At 42.2% G+C, this 25,350-nt stretch overlaps 1 protein-coding gene across 6 annotated transcripts in view; it reads right to left on the bottom strand.

Annotated features, from left to right (window-relative positions):
- CEP120 (centrosomal protein 120) overlaps positions 1-17,604 on the bottom strand; it is a 64,338-nt gene extending 46,734 nt beyond the window's left edge. Inside the window, exons 1-7 of one of the 6 annotated variants that reach the window (XM_036071917.2) lie at positions 17,436-17,604; positions 17,077-17,154; positions 13,394-13,550; positions 11,933-12,047; positions 9,424-9,565; positions 5,422-5,570; positions 920-1,117 (exon numbers count right to left, since the gene is read on the bottom strand). In XM_036071917.2, the coding sequence (XP_035927810.1) occupies positions 920-1,117; positions 5,422-5,570; positions 9,424-9,565; positions 11,933-12,047; positions 13,394-13,550; positions 17,077-17,125 (810 nt within the window). In that variant the 5' untranslated portion in view covers positions 17,126-17,154; positions 17,436-17,604. Of the gene's footprint in view, positions 1-919; positions 1,118-5,421; positions 5,571-9,357; positions 9,374-9,423; positions 9,566-11,932; positions 12,048-13,393; positions 13,551-17,076 lie in introns of those variants that run through there. The other 5 variants (XM_036071915.2, XM_036071918.2, XM_078067581.1 and 2 more) reach the window with 5 other exon arrangements.
- Positions 17,605-25,350: the final 7,746 nt, after the last annotated feature.

Below are 25,350 nucleotides of genomic sequence, written 5' to 3'. Positions count from 1 at the left end.
TTTTATACAGTATTTCGCTATTTAGTCTCTTGGGTTTAACAAAACCACCTCCAAAATTTAGTTCTACTATAATTTCTTTTTTAAAATTTATTTATTTGAGAGAGAGAGAGTGTACAGGGCACGGGTAGGGGAAGAGGAGCAGAAGGAGAAGAGAGAGAACATCAAGCAGACTCCCTGCTGAGTGTGGAGTCCCATGCAGGGCTCGATCCACGACCCCGTGATCATGCCCTGAGCTGAAATCAAGAGGCAAATGCTTAACCAACTGAGCCACCCAGGTACCCCCTACTTCTACTATAATTTCTTGATGCCCCTTCCCACCTCCCACCCAACTCTGCAAGCAAAATCTCATGACTGATCACGTTAAACAAATGACGACCTAATCCTTTATTTCACTATCCCATCTCAGTCTGATTAAAAGCAATTGTAATAAAAAATAAAACAGTCATTCTCACCAGGTAAGGTACTTTGAAGGAGAGTCCAATAAAAAATTACTTTACAAAAGTACTCAATTCAAGGGCAGGCTTTAGGAAGTTGTGTTATTTCTTTGCTTTTAATAGCAGTAACAGGTATAAATTCTGAAATCCATCATGTGATCTGTGTGTGTACAGCTACTATGCCCACTAATTAATGACAAAATTTTCCCTGAGCCCACAGCTTTAGATTCCAGGTCAATTTTTTTATTATAAAGCCTGACAAGTGATACACCTCTTTTCATAATAACTAGGTAAACAAGATCTCCTAAAAGTCTGAAGTAACAGTTATGCTAGGCCTTTACAAGTCAGGATAATTCCTAAAAAATTAAAAGATGTGACAGAAAGATGATCTTCACTACTGAAATAAAAGTTTAGGTACCTCTCTGAAGCTTAAAAAAAAAAATCACCTCTAATAAAAAAAACTTTTTTTTTTCTGCAATACTTACCTGTAGTTTAGACTGAAGAGCCAGGTAAACACGAAGAATTTCTATGCTGCTACGTATTCGAACAGACGCTCTCTCTGGCTCAAAGTTTGGGTTGATTAAATCATTGAAGGGTTCATTTGTAACATCGTTTCCCAGCAAAGAATAGTAAAAGAAAAACTCAGCCTGTCTTTCTGGAAGTTTCATGGTACACGGAATTAACTAAACATTTAAGGAAAAAGAAAAGAGTATTAATGTGTGAACTACTATACATACTTATGCATGTCGGACGAATTGCAAGATATTTGCTAAAATGCTGATTTTTTTATTTCTAAGTCTTAAAATTATTCACTCAAAATTTCTAAATCTCTGAAAAATTACAACCAAATGACTGGTTTAATTTTTCAAGGTTTACCTTAGAAAAGCCCAGAGACTACCATTATTTTTAGAGATTTCTGTTGTTTTCAAGTTTACTTTTCATTCAACTGATCCATGAACAAGTACATGAAAGTTCTTTTAGAAGAAACTGGTCAAGTATTTTAAACTGAGCTTTATTTCCATATACCTTATTTCATCTTATTCTTACTCTGCCACCCTCTTCATAAGAGGAGGGTTTTAAACAACTGTAATCCAAGCTATTAAATGTAACACCTTAGTCCAGGCCTTTGAGAAAAGCGCTTTCTAGCCACTCTGTCAAAACCGGGATACCTATAAATTAACAGTTGCAAAAGGATATTTCCTTTAATAGGAGTGTTATTTCTCAAAGCTCATAGTTTCATGGCCACATATGGCCCATAAAATATCTAATAGACTCTAAGCGTTCACCAGCACGTTGTTAAAAAAACAGTTGTTGTATTCATCAATATAAGATGGGCTAAATATATTCTAGTTATCATACAACAGGGCTGCTCAATAACGATATCCTGACATGACAGTTATCTAAGACGTAGTGTTAGGCCAAGCAGAATTACAGTACAGCTTATAGAGTTCATGAAAATAAAAGAATTAACCACTTAGAATAAAACAGCCCCATATTCAGTATACAGTAAATATCCAATAGTCATTTATTTTGTGTAAAGTAATACAGTAGATACTCAATAGCTAGTGTTTCATATAAAGTATATTTTTGTATGTGAAGTAAATGTTTACTTTAACCCCATACATTAAGCTGTGTTTCAGTAGGTCTTAATCAAGTAATTTATCTAGAGAGAGCCAGCATATACACCTACAGTTGTTAAGAGCAGACTCTGGATTAAGCCCCCAATCCTGGTTCCATCAATGGCTTACTGTGAAGCTTTGGACAAATTATTCTATCACTCTGTACCTCCATTTCTTTCAGTGTTCTTGGAAGGATTGAAAGAGAGAATACATGTTCAATTGTACAACTCCACCACCCAGCACGGTCAGCTGTTACATGCATGGGAAAATTTCTGCCTGAGGCAAAAATATAGTATCCTTACCAGGGATTATTTCTGAGTTTAATTAGACAAGACCTTTTTCCTTTGGTTCCTTCCATAATCAGAAAGCAATAAAAATTTTAAGAATTAAGATGGCCCTTAAATATCTCATAGTATATTTAATTTTAATTCCCACCAAAAGAAAAGATTCTTTTCAAAATCCTTTAACACCTTTGTATTTAGAAGGTATTTTTTTTTTTTTTAACCCTCAACATTCAGTATTTAAGAAAAGGAGTAATGCAAGATTATCACCATCCAGTCTTCCTTCTCCTAACTCCTTCCTCCATTCTACAACATGATAGCATCATGTCCTAAGTCACTGATGTGCATCTGAAAAGGTATTTTTTCTTAGCTTTATTTGTTGCTTGATGCTTTCTCACACTACCTTTCACTAGCTTGAGGAAAAAACTAAATGGCTAATTTACAAAACCCTTGGCTTGTCTATAAATAATGAAAAAAGCAAACAATAAATATTAAACAGTATCAAAAGATGAATAGACTATTGGCTCAATTTTTTGTGTTTTTTAGTTACTGTAAAATATACCTAACAGAAAATGTACCATTTTAACCATTTAAAAGTGTGAGCGCCTCAGTAACACTGACTACATTCACAGGGCTGCACGTGCGCTGGTCACCACATCTGGCTTCAGGACACTCTGCTCATGCCCAGGAATAGCACCGCAACCATGAAGCCGTCTCCATTCCCCCCTCCTCCAGCCCCAGGAAACCACAAATCTGCTCTGGCTCTCTATGGATTCACCTATGCTAGTATATTTCATATAAATGCAATCACACATCATGTGACCTTACGTGTCTGGCTTCTTTCACTTGGCATGCATTCAATGTCTGCCCACACTACACACCTGTCAGTACCCCTTTCCGTTACAGTCGCATAATATTCCATTGTATGGCTATGCGTTTGGTTTCTCCATTCATCCACTGATGGACATCTGGGTTGTTTCCACCGTTTGGAGACTGAATACTGCTGCTGTGTACATTCCTGTACACGTTTTTACTTGAACACCTGTTTTCAGTTCTTTTGATTCACACCTAGCATTGACATTGCTGGGTTCCATGGTAATTCGGTTTACTCTTTAGAGAGACCTACTGGCTTCCTTTTTAGCAGAGAGAGCCAACAGCCAGTTATCAATCTGGTTTTTGAGTTTTTAAAAACTAAACTGAGTGACTGGTCCCAGTAAGTCACCTCGTATTACTAAGAACTGTTTTAGTTTTAGTTGTGGATTCAATAGGTCAATTACTCCCAACAAGCTTTTAATGTACAAATGTAGCTTCACTCACACAAACTACATGGTAGACATCTTGGTTATATTATCTCATCCCTCATCCTTATATGGAAAGGTGGTATTATCACCACTCTACTACTGAGAAAACTCAAGCCTCAGAAAGGTTACGCTGCCTAAGTTGAAGGAGTCAGCTAGTAAGCAGTGAGTAAGCAGTGAGAAAGTGAGCCCCACGCACATCCATTACTCCAAAACTGCGTAAGAGGGAAGAGAACATAAAACTGGAACAAGAGAGTAAGGGAAGTGACTCTATGTCCAGAAATACATAGGCCATTTACTTAGCTGTAAAACCTTCCTAAGAAATGGTTTCCTGATCTTGAAAATGAAAATAATAATCCCCTAAAGTTGTGAGAGGACTAAACACATTAGTTAGCATAATGCCTATTTCACAGAACAGGACACACAGTAAATGATGAGGAACAATTATACCTCCCTAGAGAGTTAAAAAAAAAATTACAAATAAAGTGGTAATGTAAAATGCCTCGCATCGACTTAATAACACAGTAAAAATATAGTAGCCTCATTATCTAACAAGTACCCTGATGTGGTTAATGACGACAGTGGACATCTGACCTTCCCCCAGCCAGAATGGCATACTAGGGTAGGGCAATCCCTAAGCAGGGCTTTCTGAAGAAAAAGAGAGAAACTGATGGGGAAAGGCAAAAGCATGAATTTAGTATGACAAAATTATAGATATTTCCTGAGAAAAATCATTACCTGATACTCTTTCAAGTCACTTGGAAGTGACCACTACATGGTCACTAACAGGTACTTCACTTATAAATGTAGACTGTGTGGGAGCTTTGTAGCTCTAAGAAAGGTAATAGTATGATAAAATTTAAGTCATAAGCCATATTCTCTATTTTTGAAATTATTAATTTATTTCAGCTGCTATAGACCACCATAATGTCAAGAAAACTGGGCTCGATCCTGAGAAAGACGATGGAGTAACAGCTCATTCTGCGACGAGGCAATGCTGGCACGGGCCCGGAGTGTCCCTGCACCTCTTGCTGAGGGCACCGAGATCGCAAGGCCCAGACCACTCTCCACCAGGCTACCTCCCAGGGTTGCTTGTGCAGCTGGTAACTTAAGGATTAAGTGTCTTCCTGGAGAGAGACCAGGACTGTTTACAGTGCAAGTGGTCTAGTCCCTCAGCTGCGATACAAACCCACTCCGTGTGGGGCGGCCACTGGCCCCTCTGTGCCACCCTTGGGACATGGGGTAAGGCAGACGGCAGGCGGTATGCAGATGTGGATGCTGTGTGCTGTGCTGAGAGTAGTACAGTCCTATGTCTCTGACCCAAGAAGCTTCTGTCTCCTGGCACCATCCAAGAAGCAGTAATTGGCAAATGTGTTAGTTTATAAATAAGGTAAAATCTAATCTCAGATGATACCTATTGAAGTATGACTGACACCAAGTGTTCCCAACATTGGACAATTCTCCAAAAAGTCACTTTTTCAATACTTTGAAAAAAATCCTTTCAGACCAGTCCTTAACAATGCCACACAGTGGGAAATAGTGTTTACGGACAGTCTTTTTCTAAATCCTAAGAGATTTTAATTTTTATTCCTCTTACTACTAAAATAATACCAATTTACTATTTTTTCTTAAAGCAGAAATACTTTCTGCAGGGAAAACATTTTTCTCCATTTTTTTAAAGTAAAAAAAGTCCACCTACAAATCTTTTTAATACCTAAAAGGCGAATTTTAATATAAAAATCAATGCTTGCAGTTCTCTGTGCATCACTAATCAGAGGGAAAGTCTCACCTGCTCCAGCTGGGTGGCAAACGCTATGGTCACCGACATAACGAAGGGGTCAGTGCAGTGCTCTGCTGGTCCGATCTGATGGTAGCCTCCTTCCTCATTCAGGACCGCCACGATGTCCTTGGGCTCAAGTGCAGATAGGCTGGCAGCTACTTTACGGGGAAAACCACAATTAAACTACATTACAGTTTGCCATAAACCACTGTAAGACTTTGAAAGCTGGTTATGCTTTGTATTTTGCTTGGCAGTTTTCACGGATATAGTTAGTACCTCAGTAAGGTTTCCTTTTTTTTTATTAACACACTCTGCCAAGAAACCTTATTTAACCACCATTTTCTTTCTATTTTGAAATACGGTAACATTTTAAACGGTAACATTTTAAAATTGAATAAACCGCAGAGAAGAGGCACCATAGGTTTCCCGAAGGAAGTGAATCTAAACTGGGAACTGAAACATCAGCCCAGTGTGGCTAAGAAGAGAAAGGTGAATGAACAGAGAATAAGGGAGTAGAAAACAGTGTTCCAGGCAGAAGGACCTGAACTACAAAGCCTGGGAAGAGAAAGTACATGGTGGGAGAGGTGAGGGGGGCGTGGTGTGCTGGATCACCGGGTGAGAACTGACACGCACGAAGACGTGGGGCAGCGGCCCGATCACACAGCCTTCCTGCATGCCACGATCAAACGCTGGGGTAGTTGTCCAAGATTAAGAGGAAAGCATGAAACAATTTAGAGAAGAGAAGGGATATAACGCACACCTCAGATACATGCATCCCCCATCAATAAGCAATCCTCTCCAGATTCCTATTTTGCAGCCTGAGAAATTGTACCTTTGGCTTGAAAAGGAGTTTAAAACCAAACGTTTCCCTAAGCAGTCAGGCTGCTGAAAGGACAGCTCGGACTCTGAAGGGGGGCAGGGGGAGAGGGGCAGCACGCAGGGTTAACCCTGAAGAAATGAACTTCCTGCAGCCCTGGCTAAATATAGCATAACAGTTAAGCGCACAGATGCTCCAGTAACACAGACCAAGATTCCAATCCCAATTCTGCCATTTACCAGTTTTGTTTTGTTCTGTTTTTTGGGGGGGTGGGGACCATTTACCAGTTTTAGGGCAGAAACTGGTTTTTGAAATATGATTTCTTTCTGTTTCCATTTTTTGTTCTGCAAAGCTTTTATAACGTTGTTTAGAAGATCAAATTAAACAATGAAAGTAAAGCCCTTACACAACATCTGACAATCACCTTAATAAAGACAGCCACAAAATAGTAAGGTCAGCAGAGCTTAGAAGGGAAAAGAGTGACTCTGACAGGTCTCCTGGTGTCAGGGAGTTACAGGCTTGGAAACGGACAACAACCAGGATAAACCTTGTGTAAGACCGGAAAGACTGAAGGTGTCAGTGTAAATGTGCACTGTCCACTAAATGTACAGATAGACACAGATATAAAGGTTTATATGTAATGGTGGCCGGTGTGTGTGTGTGTATATATATCCATGTTCATGTGTGTGTGTGTGTGTGTGTGTATACACATGCACCAATTCCCTCACTATTTTCACTGGAAGGCGCCGGGAGCAGAACACCCCAATAGCAACTGGCATACCTTGCACCTGGACCTTGACTCCTAAGCATCTTTCTTGGCTAAAAGGAAGCAGGGCTCCCTAAACAAACAGCTGAATCCAGGGCTGAGATAGGAAAGAACACCACCAGCCTGTACCATCTTCCTATGCCAGAAACCAAGAAAAAGCTCCAAGAATTATAGAGACAGGCTAAAGGAAACAGAAGCAGCTTGAAGGGGCTCTCCTCGCACAAATCTGGGACAAACAATGATAAATATTTTAACCCATTGTACAAAAAGAGAACACTCTTAAGTCCAAACTTATACAATATAAGTAAATTGAAGATTTGATAAGGAATGAGTATTTTCACAATTTTTTAATAATGAGTCACAAAATATTCGAATAAGGAAAAAAGAATTTACAGTTGAGAACAGATACACACTATACCTTAATCAAGTAACCAAAATGAGTATCATCGTATCATCAGTAATGGGACAAGTACAAATTGTATGCCACCTGCAAAGATGAAATGAGAACAGAGCACCGCGTCTGTGATATTCACACCGAAGATGTACACCCGACATCTACAATCGGACAAACCGGAACGGTGCCGGCGTACAGGATCACCCAAAGACAGACTCGGTCATAGGACTGCAAGAAGGTTCCCCTCCCCCGACACTTTACCTCTAGGTTACTAAAGGCCTATTTTCTTTTTACCCAGTGTATCGTCTCCACCTTTCAACAAAAAATTACAAGGCATACTAAAAAGCAAAACAAACAACACAAAAATCAAAGCTTCTATCTCAGGAAAATAGAAAAAGAGCAGCAAATTTTTGCAAATTAAGTTCAAAGCCAGCAGAGGGAGAGAAACAATAAAAACTGGAGCTTAAATCAATGAAACTGAAACAGGAAATCAATGAAAAAAATCAAAGAAACGAAAAGCTGGCTCTCCAAAAACATCAATCAAACCATTAAGCATTTAGCCAATGTTACTAAGAGAAAAGGAGAGAAAACGCAAATTATTTTCAGAAATAAAAGAAGGGACATCACTACAGATTCCACCAACATTAAAAGGATACTGAAGGAATACTATGAGAACAACTTTATACACACAAATTTGATAACCTCTATGAAATGGACCAATTCCCTTGAAAGAAAAAGTCTGCCAAAACTCTCACAATCTGAATAGGCCTGTATCTTTTAATGAAATTGAATCAATAACTTTACAAAACAGAAAGCACCAGACCCTGATGACTTCACTGGTGAATTCTAGCAAACATTCAAGGAAGATATACCAATTCTCTGTCACCTTTCTCAGACAATAGAAGCAGAGGTAATAATCCCTAACTCACTCTATGAGGCCAGCATTACCCCAATGTCAAAACCAGACCAAGACATTACACGAAAAGAAAACAACAGACCACTACCTCTTATTAACATACATGCACAGATTCTCAACAAAATATTAGTGGACTGAATCCAACTATGTATAAAAAGAACTATATACCACAACCAAATGCAATTTTGTTCAGGTATGCAAGGCTAGTTCAACATTGGAAAATCTGTTACTATGATCCATCACATCACAACAGGCTAAAGAAAAACCACACGATGGCATCAAAAGATGCAGAAAAAGCATGTGATAAAATCCAACACTCAGTAATGATAAAACACCCTAAGCAAACTACAAACAGAGAATAACTTCCTCAACTTGACGAAGAACATCCACAAAAAACCTACAGGAACAAGGCAAGGATATCCCCGTTCATCAGTGTTCTTCAGTATCATACTGCAAGTCCTGGCTAATGAGGTAAGATAAACAAAGGAAACAAAGGCATGCCGAGCAGGAATAAAGACATAAAACTGTCTTTGTTGGCAGATGATGCCAAATATATTCCTAGCAGAATCATAACTATAAATACAGAGAGAACAAACTGATGGTTGCCGGGGAGGGAGGGCAAACTGAATGAAGGAGAGTGGGAGGTAGAGGCTTCCAGTTACGGAACGAGTCAGTCACAGGGATGAAAGGTGCAGCGCAGGGAATAGAGCGATGGTATTAGAATAGCCTTGTATGGCGACAGAGGGTATCTATCTACGCTTGTGAGCAGAGCATAAAAAATATGAAGGTGCTGTTCAGAGGTGAGGGAAGAGAGAACACTGCACTCATCCTAGGAAGAAAATTTTCCTAAATATCCATTTTTAAGAAAACAAACTTCTGCTTTCTTCTGTTATACACCAAAGGAAAGAGTATCTTGTTCTATTTCTCGGTTTTGTAAACAAGAGCTTAGAGCAGCAGGTGTTTCATGTGTAACAATCTCACAATGTGTGTCTGATGCACTCGCGTAAAATCAGTTCACACTTCTGTGTGTGTTTCCCTATCATACCGCTCACCGTTCCTCAAGTCCCAGTCCAGAGTTACAACTTTTCAGAGAATGTCCTTTGAGACGATGCACAAACCTTTTCCATCTCGAGGGGGGGCTCCTTTGGCTTTAAAACTATCCACTGGGGCCTTTGTATCTGTTTCCAAAGCAATGCTTATCAGTATTTCAGCCTTGAACTTGGTGTATTTATTACTCAACAGCTGGTACCATTTTGGAGCCTGAAGAGTAAAACAAAACAAAACCACCTTAATAATTAATAGGAAACCAACGAGAGTGGGCAATGTCCTATAAGGTTCCAAATAGATCTCCTGTAGTTCCTCAGTACTTTCTCCTCTTTTAAAATATTTTTCACGTTTTCCTCCAAAGAATTTAATCCTGCTTAGGAAGCTAACTGAACTTCCTCTTGAAAAAAACAAGAAGTTTAGACTACCAATCTTCCTTTTCCCTACCCTTCATTTTTCACTTTTTCTGGCATACCTTTGCTGCCTGCCCCCATTTCTGCTTTGTTCTGCATGTATCAAATGAGGGTAAAGGAAAGCTAGTGTTAACAAAAAAAAAAAAAACACTAACAAAATACTAAAGCAGAGACCTGAGGTAGAGTTCTGGGTTATGAACCACACACCTGACTGAAATATAAAGACTTTCTCACAGCATCAAGCATCCTAAATGACCTCAACATCCTCACCACAGTAATTCTGAGAAATTCTACTACTCAAGCCAGCCTGCACTCTGATGGCCCAGGGCCACGGGTTTCATTCCTGCAGGGGCACCACTGTAATTCATGGATAGAGCATTCTTACTCGGCCCACTATTACCTAAAGCCATAGAAACCGGTGCTTATACAGATCAAAACCAAAAGCTGCCGTTTTGTATCAAGTTACGTGTGATAAGTAAAACAGGACGAACTAGGCCACAGCCTTTAAAAAAATCCACACCCAAGGTTTTTTTTAAAAAGCAAAAACTCAAGAGTCTCTTGCTGTATTTTTTATCATAGATATTTTGTCACTTTAAGTATGAGCCTGAGAATGAGTTTCAGCGACTCAGAAAATTTATTATCTATTTTTCCGTTACATAACTTAGAAAAACAAATCTGGGTTTTTCTGTGTTTATGGTCATTTACCGAGAATCAATTTATTTTGAACTTCATGTATTCTACTCACCAATTCAAATATTTCTGCTAATAAACAGGAGAGAATAAGCAAGACAACATCTGGCTTTCCTAAAACTCTTGATTCTGAAATATTTCTTCTTAACTCCGATAGAGATAAATAAAAAACAACTATGATGACAAAGCGTCATATAGGACCGGGGATGGGACCAGGGTGGGGGCGGGGGAGGGAATGTCAAGAACATTTACAGGCATGACCTCCTCTCAGGTATCCTCCCCCTAAGAGAATTTACCTTCTCTGTAACTAAAGCCACTGCAGAAGTGTCTTGCTCAAGTTGTAGTAAAGCTAGTTACGTGAAACATCAGGGGCACAATCATGGTTGCAGAGCTAAGGCTCAAGAAAGAAAACCTTTTTCAGAACCTGAGTGCAGAGAGCTGAGGCACACCCAAGGAGGGAGGAGAAACAGATCCTCTTTTAAAACATTTTAAAATTTCAGTTTCTTTTGAAGGATTCCAAATTCAGGCTAAGCTAACTGGCTCATTTGTAAATATCATGGCTACCAGCAGCGAAAATGTTGGTAACAGATCCATTTTCTTCACAGAAACCTAATTTAGGATTCCAATCAAGAATAAAGGACTTCAAAAGACGTGTGCGTGTGTGTGTGTGTGTGTTTACTTTCTTCTCTTAAGAGAGTGGTGACAAAAGAAAGTTATTAACAAAAATTGAACTGAAGCATTTCCAAAGCCAGTAACATAAAAAAAGGTTAGAAGAGATTTTAAAAAGATGGAAGAGACATTTTCAGTGACAGCACTAACCTAGGAATCAAGACCCTGAATTCTTTTTCCTTCTTTGTGTGCGTGTGTGTCCGTGGGGGGCGGAGGGGGGTGCCTACTGCTTCAGTCATCTGAGCACGTTGCAGTAAGTTCACTTGCTCTGACGGCTACACGAGGAGCACAAGGAGCAGGACGCAGAGAAAGTGATCAGAAGACTACTACCACAGCCAAGTTAAGAAAGGACGGTGAGAATGTAGAAGAGTAGCTGGATCAGGAAGGGGCGGCTGGAGGCCCGAAACCACCTAGAAAAGGGTGGCTGTGGAGGCTGAAGAGGGAGGGGTGGAGAAGGACTCCTGGACTTCTAGCCTGCACGCCTGGAAGAGGAATGGGGACCATGCACTGAAGTGAGCAACACTGCAGGAAGCTTACCGCTTATCGCTAAAACAAAGCTCGGCAGGTAAACATGCCAAGCTCCAGGTAACAGCAACGTGACCGGATGTTTGAGCTCAGAGAGAATTTTCTTTGAGAAAGACAGTTCCAGGTCAAAGAAGGGACTGAAACATAAGAACTGCCATACTGGCTCAAACCAACCCCCCCTCCCCCGACCTTTCAGGTCCAGTATTCCACCTCCTTTCCAGCAATCTGGTATCTGCTAAAAATCGTCAACTAACAGAATCAGTACTAAAACTCAAAAGGCTAGTACCTGCTTTGTTTCTTGAGCAGTTCTTAAGTCTAGAACAATGTAACCTATAGTTTCCTTGGCTGAAGACACAGGATCCAAGGCAAAACACTGCAGTTTGATTGGAGTACGTTGCAACCTGCAAGGTAACAATTTACATTAGAGATAAAGTAGCTCCTGCTTAATATTGAATGGATGTTCTGTTCGCTTTGAAAAAGCTGTGCACTACTATCAGGACAATTATAATCTTGTTGGATAACCGAAAACTATTCTATATTTTCTGAAAAATTCTTCAGTTGACATCAACTATTAATTATGCCTATTTATCTTTATACCAAGTAATATTCAAACCACGTCAAAAATCTTGGTCTCTCCCATCTGAGAAGCGATGCTCCAGGGCAGTGTTTTTCAAGCTTCTATAATATACAGAACTCTTTTAAAGTAAAAAACTACCATGAATCCTCAAGATTGATTTCAAAATGCTTTCCTTATACTGTCACACACACATAAAACCACAAATACACATATATGCTTAAAGCTCTTTTTGTCACTAACATAATGAAATAAACTTAAGAATTACCATAAAAATCACAAACTATTCCAGAAGTCACTGAAAACAAAATTCTGATCTACTCTAAGAATTTATTACCCTTTCAAATCCCCAGACAAATCCATGGACTGATTTAGCCATAGAAAAAAATAATTTTCTCCTGACATTCATTTTTTAACTTTGTAATTTTATTTGCTCTAGTCTTAAGTCACAGCAATGAATGAAGTGATTTTGTGTTTCCCAGAAAAAGAGTATTTTCAATGCTTTTTAAAATACAAGTATCCGTGCTCTTGCCTGTTTCTAATCATCTGAGTTCATGAAATAAGACGTTCTAACTTTAAGCCTGTTTTATGTACTGACACCAAGTGTTTTTATGTCCAAAATCAAGTATAAAATTAATTAGAAAGAGTCTCTTATGTAATTACTATATACATGTCTCTATATATCCTTGGCAAGCCAGGTTAAGTATATAATAAACGAAGTAATAGAAATTACAATGAATTCCAACCCTTACTTAATATTGGGTAAGCATCATTACAGCCCTTCTAGAATATCTATTCCCTTCTAGACTATCTAGTCTCTCAGACATCACGGGGGGAAAAAAAAAAAGGTAGGTGCAGTGGTTAGAAACTGAGGCTCTAGAGCTCAAGTGGCTGGGCTCGACCGTATCCAGCTGACTGTCTTATGACAAGTTACTTCCCTTCTTAGGCCTCAGTTTCCTCACCTGTACCTGGGGGGACATCCTAACACCCACTTCACAGGGTTGTTCTGATGCTCAAGTGAATTATTACTGCCAAGTATTTTGAAAATCTCCTGACACATTACAAAACCGCTCAACAAATATTATCACTGTTACTCTAATGTAGTAAGACATAAATTTATTCGTCTCTAGGAACCTAAAAAATAGAGCAGAAGGAACTGAAAATAACAATTACCTGTGCTGATGGAGGGCTTTCCTGTCGATCTCCCAGGCTAACTCGGTAGCAAATTCTGGCTGGTCGGTGTGGTCCACAGGGTCAGTAGCCAACTGCTCTCCATCAAACTTTGCTTCTACTACAAGCATATGCTTTGGACGCTTGGGAAAATGGCGACCTGGGATAAAAGACTATACAGGTTAATCAGAAGTATATAAAAATCAAACATGATCTTTTAGCACGTGGTTTAAAAACTGATCTGCATCTGGTTGACTCATATATTCCACTACCTACCTACTAACACGTACTCACACATACAAATACAAGTTGTAAATTAGTGCTGCTCAAAGGTTAACGTGCAAGAATCATCTGGGGATCCTGTTAAAATGTAGATTCTAGTTCACTAGGTCTAGGGTGGGCCTGAGAGGCTGCATTGCCCACGTGATGTCAATGCTGTTGTCCTTGAGTCACCCTTTGAGCAGCAATGATCTCAGTGACATTTAGAATTAAACAATTAAAAGCGTGATTCCACCAATTTTAGATCTTACTATAGCGGCTATTAATATAGAACAGGGAAGTCATCCAGAGAGTCGGGAAATAATCAAATTAGCAAAAACCCATCAACCTGCATCTTAATTTTCCTGTTAACACAGTCAAGAATACTCAGCAAATTAGCCAGAGAAAAGCAGACATATGTATTCATTCATTCATTCAAATCTCAAGGACAATTTTGTAAGTTATCAAATTTGGTACTGCCTGACTCCATTCCTTCACTGGTTCCTGAGGGTACAGCAGTCAGGTATTAATCATGTCAAACAATGGGATGCAAAAAGAGTAAAACAGAGTACTTGCCCTGAAAGAACTGAGGGTCTAGTGGAAAGACAAACTGAAGACACAGGGTACAGGAAGCTTAAGAACTAAAGAACAAGAATCTTATCATCCACCTGTTTACAGGTCAGGTGCCGGGCATTTTGGTGAGACGAGGGTTCACCCCTGTTAAATAAATACATCCCAGCTGCTACTCACCCTGGCACAAGCCACTTCGTAAGGAAGGGCTCAGACAGATCTCGATTGCCATCCTGCGACTTTCAACCTGAAGCACTCATTTGAAACTCCCCACTTAGTAGTCCTACTACATAGCGCACGGCTCTCCCAACTAGCAATCACAAAGGCCTCTCTCTGGACATCATTTTGAGCTGCTCTGAAAGATCACCGGCTTCCCCAAATGAATTTCATCGATGTCAAAAAAAACCCTTTATATTCAGTCCCACTACCCTAAACTATAAGCTCCAATTGGCCTGAGAAGAGAGAATATGTACTGGAACAAACAGGTGCCTGCCTCATTCCAAAGACAATACTTAGAAAAAAGAAACCTTGTCTTTTTCATCCTTAGAATCCGGCACATAGCCCCAATTTTGCTCATGGTAGAAATCTCATTTTCTTTTGAATAAAGGGCATTTCTAGAGGTGCAGGCAAGAAACTGCAAACAGCTCAATATAACCAAAGAGCTGATAACATAGGAACATAGGGCAGGAGAGGAGACCAAGCTGAAAAGGTAGGCAAGCAGTCTGTCATAAAGGGCCATGAATCCTGTTCTAAAAAGTATAGACATTATCCTTTAGGACACCGAAGGATTTTAAGACAATTAGATTTGCATTTCAAAAGATTACCCTAGAGAATAATGTGAGCAGTAGATATTCTCTGAAAAGGAAAAAAATAAACCATTCACCAAACAGACTACTGAAAAGATAACAATAGATTAGAGGGCCTCAAAGCAGCACGCTCACAGTGGAAAACTTTTCATTCATAAGTTTACATGAAGCCCCTAGTATTATTTTAAAAATAAAACCAACAATACTCGGTGACCATCTGGAAGGTTGGGATGGAGAAGGAACCCAGGAAGATGAGGACTCTCAGGTTCTGGGCTTGAGGCAACAACATGGTTACGATGAATGGAAACACAAACAAAAGGAGATGGTTTGCAGGGAGGTCCACACTCCAGGGTTAGTCACGTTGTGGCAACACCTAACTGACATCCCTGAATCCAGATTCCCTTCCCTGCACACCTCTACGGAACTTGCAAATGATGCTCTCCTGCTTAGGGATACTGGCTGCCTCCCTCTTTTTTAGAATATTAAATCTAAACTCCTTGGCTTTCAAAATCCTCCAAGGTCTATTCAGTCCAGCTACACAAGTTTATCTTACCAGATTATTCCTCAATGTTACCTCCCTTGACCCTGGGCATCTTGCAGGCCTCTTCACCATTCTATCCACCATGCTTAATCCTCCCTCACTGGCCTGGGTTATCTAACTGCCAGCAAGGACTTTCTTCCATCCTTACTTACCACTCACAGCCCTTAAGCCATAATCCCCACTCACCTCCAAAACCTATATTTACGGCCCACATCCAGTATTTTTAATATTAGAAAGCATTCCAACATCGTGTGTCCTGCAGATGAATCTGGTCTCCCCAAGAAGACAGAAGCCCTAATAACATGCCTGAGGGGAAAAGGAGTGCCTTGTATTTCGGTTTGCTGCTATTCTACAGGGAGCAAGTACCAAGCCCAAAAGCTTTTATTAACCAAATTACAAGGGGATTTCAATCCTCTGTCTTTAAACCATCAGTAAAATAACAGTTAAAAATACCCCAACATTTTACAGCTTCTGGTCAGTTTTCTGTTCCAAAACTCATTACAGCTCATTCCCTCTCATCCCCCAAATAGTTCCAGGCCTCCACAAAATACCTCCACTAGGTGGTTTAAAAAAAAAAAAAAAAAAGCCAGCCATTCCTCTGGCCCACTCGAGATGACTGTTGTCACCTTACTCATAACCTATCCCCACTCTACCTACCAATTCCTACGCCCCCACTTTCTGCCACCTACTCTCCAACCCCAGTGAATTTAAGCAATTGCAGACTACCTTGCTTTTCCATACCTTAAGTGCTCTTTGCTCTTCCCTTTGCATGGAAAGCCCTCCCTTCCTTTTTTCCCTGACACAGACCTCATCATCCCTTAGGACCCAAATCAATGTCCCCTCCGCTGGGAAATCGTCCCCAGAGCCTGTCTTTCCTTCCTCCACACCCTGATGAATTATACACATTCTTCATGCTATACCCTGAGCTTTCAGGACTAGGGCTCTTGTCTCCTTCCATTCCCAGCACAGTGCCTGACACTCAAAGAGCCTCCAATAAACAAATGTCACTTATTCAACCAACGGAACCTCAAGGCACGTACAAGAGACCGTCTTGACGACTCTAGCCCTTTAAGGCCCCTATCAAAGCTTGTAAAGGGAATGGCCTCCGCAATACTTCAGACTGCAGAAAATCTGTATTCGACTCGAAGCAAAGTTCTCACAAATGGGATCACCGGGAGGCCGCTGAACAGAACGTGCTTTGCAGGCACACTCGGCTCACATATAAAAGTCATCGACATGCTGCTTCTGATGGAAATCGTTTCTCCTACATTCCCTGGGGCTCCGGCTCCGCACGCTAAATACCACCTATCCCTAATAGCTCTCACGCTCCCTTGAGAGGTTTTTAAATCAATCGCCTAACAGACCTTACTAACTACAACTGTGAACAAGTCCGGGGGGAGCGCAAAAGCAGAGATGACAAAGGTTCTTAAGACTAACCAAGCCTCGGTCGCACGCCACTCTGGTACAACTCGGCAAGCAGCAGTTGCAAAAGCAAGCCCCGGGCCGCTCACCTTCTAGGATGGACACGACGATGAGCAGCTGGTCGGACTTGGAGACCATGGTCGCGGTGGGCGGCCCGCAGGCGGGGTCTGCTTGGGGGAAGAGGGACCCGGGTGAGATGCGGCAGGCCCGCGACCACCAGCAGGGCTCCCGGCGGGGCTCCCACCGCCCGCCCACGGCTCCCGACGCCGGGACCCCGCTGCGCGGCCCGGGCCTGCGGCCGCCTGCACCGCGCCGCACTCCCCGGCCCCGGGCCGCCAGCCCAGCCCTAGCCCTAGCCCTGCCCCGACTCAAGGCAAAGGCAAAGGCCGCGCGCCTGCTCGGCCGCCCGGCCCGTCCGCAGGGAGAGGCGAGCCCGCCGCCGGAGGACCTTTTGCCGCCTGAGTTGCCGCTTTTCAAACGCCCGGGCAGCCGCCGCGGCAGCCGCCGCGCCCCGCTTCCGCCTAGCAACCAGGCCCGCAGGCCCAGTGCCGGGGGGAAAGCTGGAGGACAAAGGGTGATAGAGACCAGGGCAGTCGCGGATAGAACGCCCCTCCGCCCGCTTCGCCTCCTGCCCTTTTATGCTATGTTCCAGAGCCCTAGGGAGAAGACGAGTCCATTGCCTCACAGCGCCCCCTGCTAGCCGGACGGGGGAAGGCGGGCGCGTTGGCGGGGCCCGACTGCGCAGGCGCACTACTGCCGCAGACGCTTCCTGCAGGGCCCGCAGGAGTGTGAATGTGGTGTATTCTCTGCTTCTCCTCCCCCCAGACACAACCTGGGAAATACAGCAATGGAGATGGAGAACACGCACACACGCACACACACACACACATAGTTGGCTCCGTTCAGATCCCCAGCCTCACGACTGCTTAAAAACTAAATCACAGAGTGATTTAATAACGACTGAAGTCTGAACTGAAAAATCCCTAAGACTCGCGCCGCCCCGCTATCGTTCACGTTTTGAAAACAAGTAGCGTCAATACGGTAATTACTGTAACTGCTGGCGGTGACGTAAACTCTCCGAGAATTTCCTGTACTTTAGAAATTACCCTGAAACAAAAACATTGTCACGTGGGCAGGGAAATTAAAAGTATAGGTTCTACGGCCCCCCGACTACAGGGTAAGTAATTAGCACAATCAAGACCCAAATTAAACAAGGCATTCCCCCGCCCCCCAAACCTTCAGGCTTTATTTTAGGGAAGATTAGAAATCCTTTGGAAGTTATGTAGCTTGAAACTGGACCTCGGGCGGGGTAGAGGGGGTGAGTAAGGAGGAAAAAACAATCCCCACCCCACCCCCATTTGTGCCCAAAAGGGAAGGAGAAGGATGTGCACATTGGGTTACACGACTTCTAAGACCCTTTCCATCCCCTTCAGAGCTGCCTGAGATGAGCATTATGCAATATAAAACCAAAGTAATGATCTACTTTGGGTTCATCGTTGAACAATGCATTCTTTTGTGTAAGATGTCAAACAGACTCAAAAGTAGATATAGAATAATACCGTGAACCAGCAAGTACCCAAAACACGGCTTCAACAATTACCGATTAAAGACCAATCTTCCTCTGCTCCGTTAATTTGGAGGAAGTCCCTAACATCGTATCAACTCATCTCTTTCAATATGTACCTCTAAAACAGAATATCTCGATATATTACTTAACCTCAATTGCAGTATTTTACCTAAAAAATTAAAAATAATTCTTTAAAACCTTTAACTGTACACTGTTCAAATTTCCCTGATTGTCTAATAATTATTTTTCCGTTGTTTCGTGCAAATCAGGATCCAAAGAGGTTCCAAAACACTGTGTGTTTGGTTGATCTGCCTTTTGTGTCTTTTCATGTAGAGGTACTCACTTCTTTTTTTTCCCCTTGAAACTCTTTCTTAAAGAAATTGGTCATGTATCCTGTGGAGTTTACCACAGTCTAAATTTTATTCATACAAGACCAATGTCATTATTTAACATATCACCTGTTGAGCAGTCTAATGAAGATGTCCAGATTGACAATACTTGAGATCAGCAAACAGATCAACAACAGCAAGCCAAATACAAGCTTCTTATGGTGTAAAACACTAGTTTAAACCCTAGACAAAAGGAGGCTAAAGCAATGAGACCAAGGATCTCCAAAGCAAAAAAAAAAACCCTGGAAGTCAGAGTTTGGGACCTAATTCTACCATTTACATGGTAGGTGACCATCGACAAATCACTTTACCTCTCTGAGCCTCAATTTCAGCTCTACAGTAGTAGTGTACATAATTTCTTAGTTCAGGACTTAAACGTAGTAAATGCCATTTAGTTATTATCTTTTTATATGAACAGTAACAGACCTTAAGTTAGTAGCTGTACAAGAATTAAGAAATTGCCATCAAGACGCCTCATTGTTTTGTTTTACGACATTTCAGGCTGAAAAGCTGGATTGTAAACCATCACTGAATGTCAGAAAATAATTTCAAATCAGAGAAGAAAAATCTGACAAACCATTAAAATTAACTAAGAAACTTTTTCACGTAGTAAAATTTTCATACAGTTCCTTTTATCTGGACTCCCCTGAACAACACTATTACTCTCAAAATCATATCACAGCTTCTGAAGTCATCAACTTAGTTGGTTCTTTTTTTTACATACTGTACAAAGTTAATGTCATAAAATTTCCCATATATCCCACCTAGACATTGAATTATAAGTCCACCAGCATCTATATCCTCTTTATCTGTTATTCTATAATCTAATTTTTTCATGTGTGATATTAAACAGTAGTAACTTCAGTTCTAGCATAAATCATCATATTTTAGCCTAAACTTACTGATGTAAATGCTAATAAGATATACAAATTTTGTCTAATAGACAAGGTGAGATTCATTATAAACATGCAGATTCAAATTGTCCACCTAAAAGCTTATCCTATCAGGTAACTTTCTGTTTCTATGGATTTCTACCAAAAAAAAACCACGGAAAAACAAAAAACCCAGAACAAAAAAAGGATTTTGACTCATGTTAAGTCTTTCTTTTTCTGAAGCTATCTTACATTTTGAAAAACACTTTAGTTATAGTAAGTCTCTAGTTTCTTATCTTTCCAGCAACATTTATGGCCCAAGACAGGAAGGATCAGCAGCTATGTTCTCCTGCCTCTGTCCTTTCCCTCTTCTTTCCCCTTCTCACTAAACACACACACACACGCATATACACTCACACACACATGCACTTAGTACAATTTCAGATAAGCTATCAGGAGTAACAACATGAGCACATTTACTGAATAGCTGCAATGTCTAAGAGCATGGTCCAGACCCTGACCTTCCAGACCCTGACCTCCCTCCTTCTGGCAGAGGGAGGGAGAGTGGAGTCCTACTCACTCAGTGTCAACATGACTGGACTTTCAACCCGGAATCTGATATCATTAAACCTGGCACTGAATTTGGGTGCCCTTACTCGCCCGAAGGGTCACTAATGTCCATGGCAAGAGAGGCAGGCTAGCCCAGTAGTGAAGAGCCATGTTCCAAGTTCCACTTTGTGATTTGGCCCCATCGCTTTTCTCTGAACCTCAGTTTTCCCATCTGTGAAACAGGGTTAATAGGTGTTTGTGACGACTCATTGGCATTACTTCAGTGAGAAGCTCGTGCCATGACGAAATCTCTGAATGCGGGAGCCATTTTGATTGTTGATGTGGACAGATGTATCATTTTGTCATTTGTTTCTTTTTTGGTTCTGCAAAGAAAACCAGCTTTTTCATATTCCCTCACCTTGGCCTATATTTATGTTCTAGGGGTGATATCCTCCCAAAACAGTGTCTCTTCCTGGCTCTTGCCCAAAGGACAGCCCTTCTCTGCCCGGCTGCTTATGGCCAGCTAGGAAAAGCCAGGCTTTCTAGATTTCCATAAGAAGCTAGAATTATAGGTTTTAATGTGAACTCCTTTGATTTTCATTATTTATTTATTTTGAGAGAGAGAAAGAGAGCAAGAGGAAGGGCAGAGGGAGTTGCTTCAGTACGTATCCCAACGCGGGCCTCAATCTCACGACCCTGAGATCATGACCTGAGCCTAAATCAAGAGTCAGACACTTAACCGACAGAGCCACCCAGGTGCCTCACCCATTTGATTTTTAAATGCTGGTTACTGGGGCACCTGGGTGGCTCCTTTGGGGAAGCAGCTGCCTTTGGTTCAGGTCATGATCCCAGGGTCCTCTGACTTCCCGCTCAGTGGGGAGTCTGCTTCTCCCTCTGCCCCTTCCCATTGCTTGTTCTCTTGCTCTCTCTCTCAAATCAATCAATCAATCAATAAAATCTTAAAAAAAAAATAAATGCTCGTTATTAATTTCAGCTAAAAAGCAAACAACAACAGCAACAACACTACAGGACCCAACCAAAGCTTCTTCCAACCCCACTGGATTTACCTCTGGCCTAAATTCAGAAAGGTGGTTCTAATGGGTATTCCTGAAGGGCAGAGAAAGGACGGGAGTCCAGAAAGGAGAAGAGATCATCTCCAAGTGGGAAGGAGAGGACTGAAGGACAGTGCGCTGCGGAACCCCGTTCCACTCCTTGTCAGAACCTTCAGGAAGGGCAGAAGCAGGGACTAGCCCTGTGGGATCCCCAGGACAGGGAGCCCATAGGCCCCCATTTATCACCCTTGGCACAAGTTTTTATGCCCCTAATTTGACACAGAATCAGCAAACTCACTAGAAGTCCAGAGACCCCGGAGGCTTGGATGATGGACAACTTATGAGTGACCAGGAAGGGCAAAACCTCACAAGCCCTCCCCGAATATTGGCTTCATGTAAGAACCCAAACACCTTTGCACGACATTTTGCATGTGCAGTGGGGAACCCCGGGGATGACTGAGACTGAACTTCTGCCTGACAGGAGAAGCTTGCTGTCGAATGTAAGAGTCTGAAGAAAAGCAACATTTCTTGCTCTCCCTTCTTTGTGCAGTAAGCTTCCTGGGGTTCCTTTAGGCGGGGACAGGCTTTGAGGCACCGAATCGTGGTGTATGTCCCAGTGGCTGTCTCTCTGAGGCAAGGCACAGAGCAGAGGTGAGAGAACACTTCCTACTCCACAGAGAACAGACGGAGCTAGAGATACTTGTGCAGCTGTGGGTAAGGGCTGTAGGCCGACAGAAAGCACTGCTCAGGTTCCCTTTGGAAGGACGAGGTCATTAGTAGAGCGACTGCCTCCTAGAGGCAGCAGATTTTTGAGAGGACTTCATTTTATTTATTGATTTTTTTAGGTAAGCTCCAGGCCCACCATGGAGCCCAACACGGGGCTTGAACTCGCAACCCTGAGATCAGGATCTGAGCTGAGGTCGAGATTTGGACCCTTACCCGACTGAGCCCCCCAGGCACCCTGAGAGGACTTAATTTTAGGGGTTCAAGGATGCAACAGATGTGCCATGCTGGGATGAAAGCCCTGCCACTGGGACACGGTGTCATTGAGAGACACTCTGTGACATTATGGGACTTTGATTCACCTATTATGTAATGTCTCATGTGTGTCGATTTCTTTCCCCTTCTAAAAAGCTGCCTTTTGAAACATGGAAGCCAATAGTGGAGGAAGAGCTGGGGTCCGCCTATCAGCTGTCTGGAGGAGACATTCCCCAGGCTTCTGGGGGTTTTGGCCCAGAGAAGTCTGACCCCACCAAACGGGAACACAGTCTTCCACACTGTAAGGTATCTCTGGCTCAGGGGTTTTGGTTCATGATGACATAACAAGTACACCCGAAGGGTAGAAAACTATTTCCTGCCTGTCTGTGTTATGGCCACCATGAACACCCAGAAATGACAACAACAGACCATCATTACCCATTATCCCCCGCCCCCGTCCCCCACCGAATGAACTCAGAGAAAGGCTCTAAACATATGGCCTGGATTCAGAGAAGACAGAAGGCTCCCTCAAATTCTCACCCACATCCCTGAGCAATAACACAAGCAGCCCCCACAGCCAGCAGCTAGCACGCTTAGTCACCCCATTTCCCAAGTGGGATAGCAAAGCCGATATCTCTTGGCAGTTGCATAAATCAGTAAACTGTCCTTCCTAAATTATTGTCTGTGTTTTTGCTGCCAACATAGAATTTTTCATTTGCAAAAACGTGTCCACTTCCAGGCAGAGTCTAGCTAGTGTAACAGGGAACAGGATGTTGGATGGGGACTTTGTTGCCTTGGAGTTTTCCCCCGTGATTCAAAGGATGACAAAGAGGTATCTTGTCTCCTTCATTCTGAAGAGCGCCCAAGACAATTAAGGCCCAGATGCCTGTCCTGGGCTTTGAGGAGGTGACCACATGGTTCAGCACGACCATCAGCTGAGCGGCCACCTAACACTGTGTTCAAATCTGATGGACTGAGGAGTGGTTAGTGATAAGCCTGAGGGTCTTCCATTGTAAAGGGGGAAAGTGCTCCCCCTCCTCAGCCCAGGCCAAGTAAAAAGGAGTGAGTCAACAGGAATCTCTCACAGAGGTGGATGGGCTTGCTCATCAGCAGCTCACTCTAGATACCTAAATAGGAAGGAGAGAGAGAGAAAAAAAGAGGCTGTGTGTGTATATGTGTGTGTGTGTGTGAGAGAGAGAGAGAGATTAGCAGCCTACATCATATTTTGTTGTGTCAAAAATGTGTGAGATTCCCACGGATGAAAAGAATATTGTGGTAGGTCACATCCATTGAGCCATTCTGGTGTCCAAGAAGCCAGGTCACCAGGTGAGGAGGCTGCAGCCTGGAGAAGCTATGGGGTAAACTCCAAGATGGGAACTGATCTGGTTCCAGAAGCAGTTGAGGAGGAGGAATCAAAAATGACTGAGTGAGGGCAGGTCTTTCAGAACACAACACATTGCACTGGGAAGCTCCCCATGCCAACCCCACCAACATTGTCTCTAGCTGTAACTCCATGTGTGTCCCAGGAGAAACAGCATTTATCTGGGAGCTACTCGCAGGGCATCAGAGACGGGACAGATCTTGAACAGAGAAAGAGCAACAGAGGAGACAGGACCACACCTGCATCTGCGAAGTTAGGGATATTTACAGCCGTTCTCCATCTTGGATCCGAATTCTTTGGGAGAATAAGGGTCTCAAAAGAAAGGGAGGAGAGAGGGTGAAAAAGTGGATCCCATTTCTTTCCCCATTCAAATCCTGTAGGTGGAAACTTTTCTGAACAGGGAAAATGGGAAGAGACGAGATTTCCAACAGATACAAGGAGACCTTTTAAAATGGGTTAAATTGGACTGAACTGATATATTAATAGGTGGAAGTGATCAGAAAGTTATGATCAAGCTGTCATTAAGGGATGGGAGAAGACTGAGTGGAGCACAGTTAGAAGCAGTAACTAGAGAAAAATGGAACCATTTTACATCTGTACTTGACCCAGACCCAAGCGTAGAATGTTAAACAAACCAGTTATTTAATAATAAAAAAATAAAAAAATAATAGGGGAGCCTGGGTGGCTCAGTTGGGTAAGCATCTGCCTTCGGCTCAGGTCATGATCCCAGAGTCCTGGGATCGAGTCCCACATCGGGCTCCCTGCTCAGCAGGGAGTCTGCTTCTCCCTCTCCCTCTGCCCCTCCCCCCAGCTCATGCACTCTCTCTCTCTCAAATAAATAAAAATCTTTAGGGCTCCTGGGTGGCTTAGTCAGTTAAGCGTCTGCCTTTGGCTCAGGTCATGATCCCGGAGTCCTTGCTAAGTGGGGAAGCCTGCTTCATCCCTCTATCCCTTCCCCTGCCTGTGCTCTCTCTCTCTCTCTCTCTCAAATAAATAAACAAAATCTTTTTAAAAATTACAAAAATTAAAAATAATTAAAAATAATAATAATATCCTATCAAGTCTTCCGATCTTCCCAGTAACACTGTGGGAAAAAAAGCAGGGCTTTCATTACTTTTTAACACATGAGAAAATGTGAAGTTGAATAACTGGAACAATTGGATAATAATGAGAGGCCAGGTCATCTGACAGCTTGTGTGAAGCTACCCCAGTGATTTCAAACTGGGGTGAACATATGACCTGAGCCCATGGAGCTGTGCCAGAAAACTGGAATAGAAATTCCTATATCCTATCGGGAGAACAACAATGTTAGTCGATGGTAAGAAATTAAAACATGAAGCTTTATGGATACAATAGACATTTTTGCGTGACTTAAAAAGAAAAAACTTAATACTTCAAAGAAATTTGTTTTGGACTACACCTTCAGCCTTTTCCCCACCCAAACTCCATCAATGTCAAGCCTCTTCTTCAGCTAAGGGGTCATTTGGTGGACTTGCTGAAAAGCTCATCACTGACATTCTTGAACCAGATTCGCTTTACTATTCGTGGTAACGAAAGGGAGAAAGACAATATCTA

The sequence above is a fragment of the Halichoerus grypus genome, chromosome 2 (assembly GCF_964656455.1).
Source record: "Halichoerus grypus chromosome 2, mHalGry1.hap1.1, whole genome shotgun sequence".
Classification (NCBI taxonomy): domain Eukaryota; kingdom Metazoa; phylum Chordata; class Mammalia; order Carnivora; family Phocidae; genus Halichoerus; species Halichoerus grypus.
This window is presented reverse-complemented; position numbering and strand designations above follow the sequence as displayed.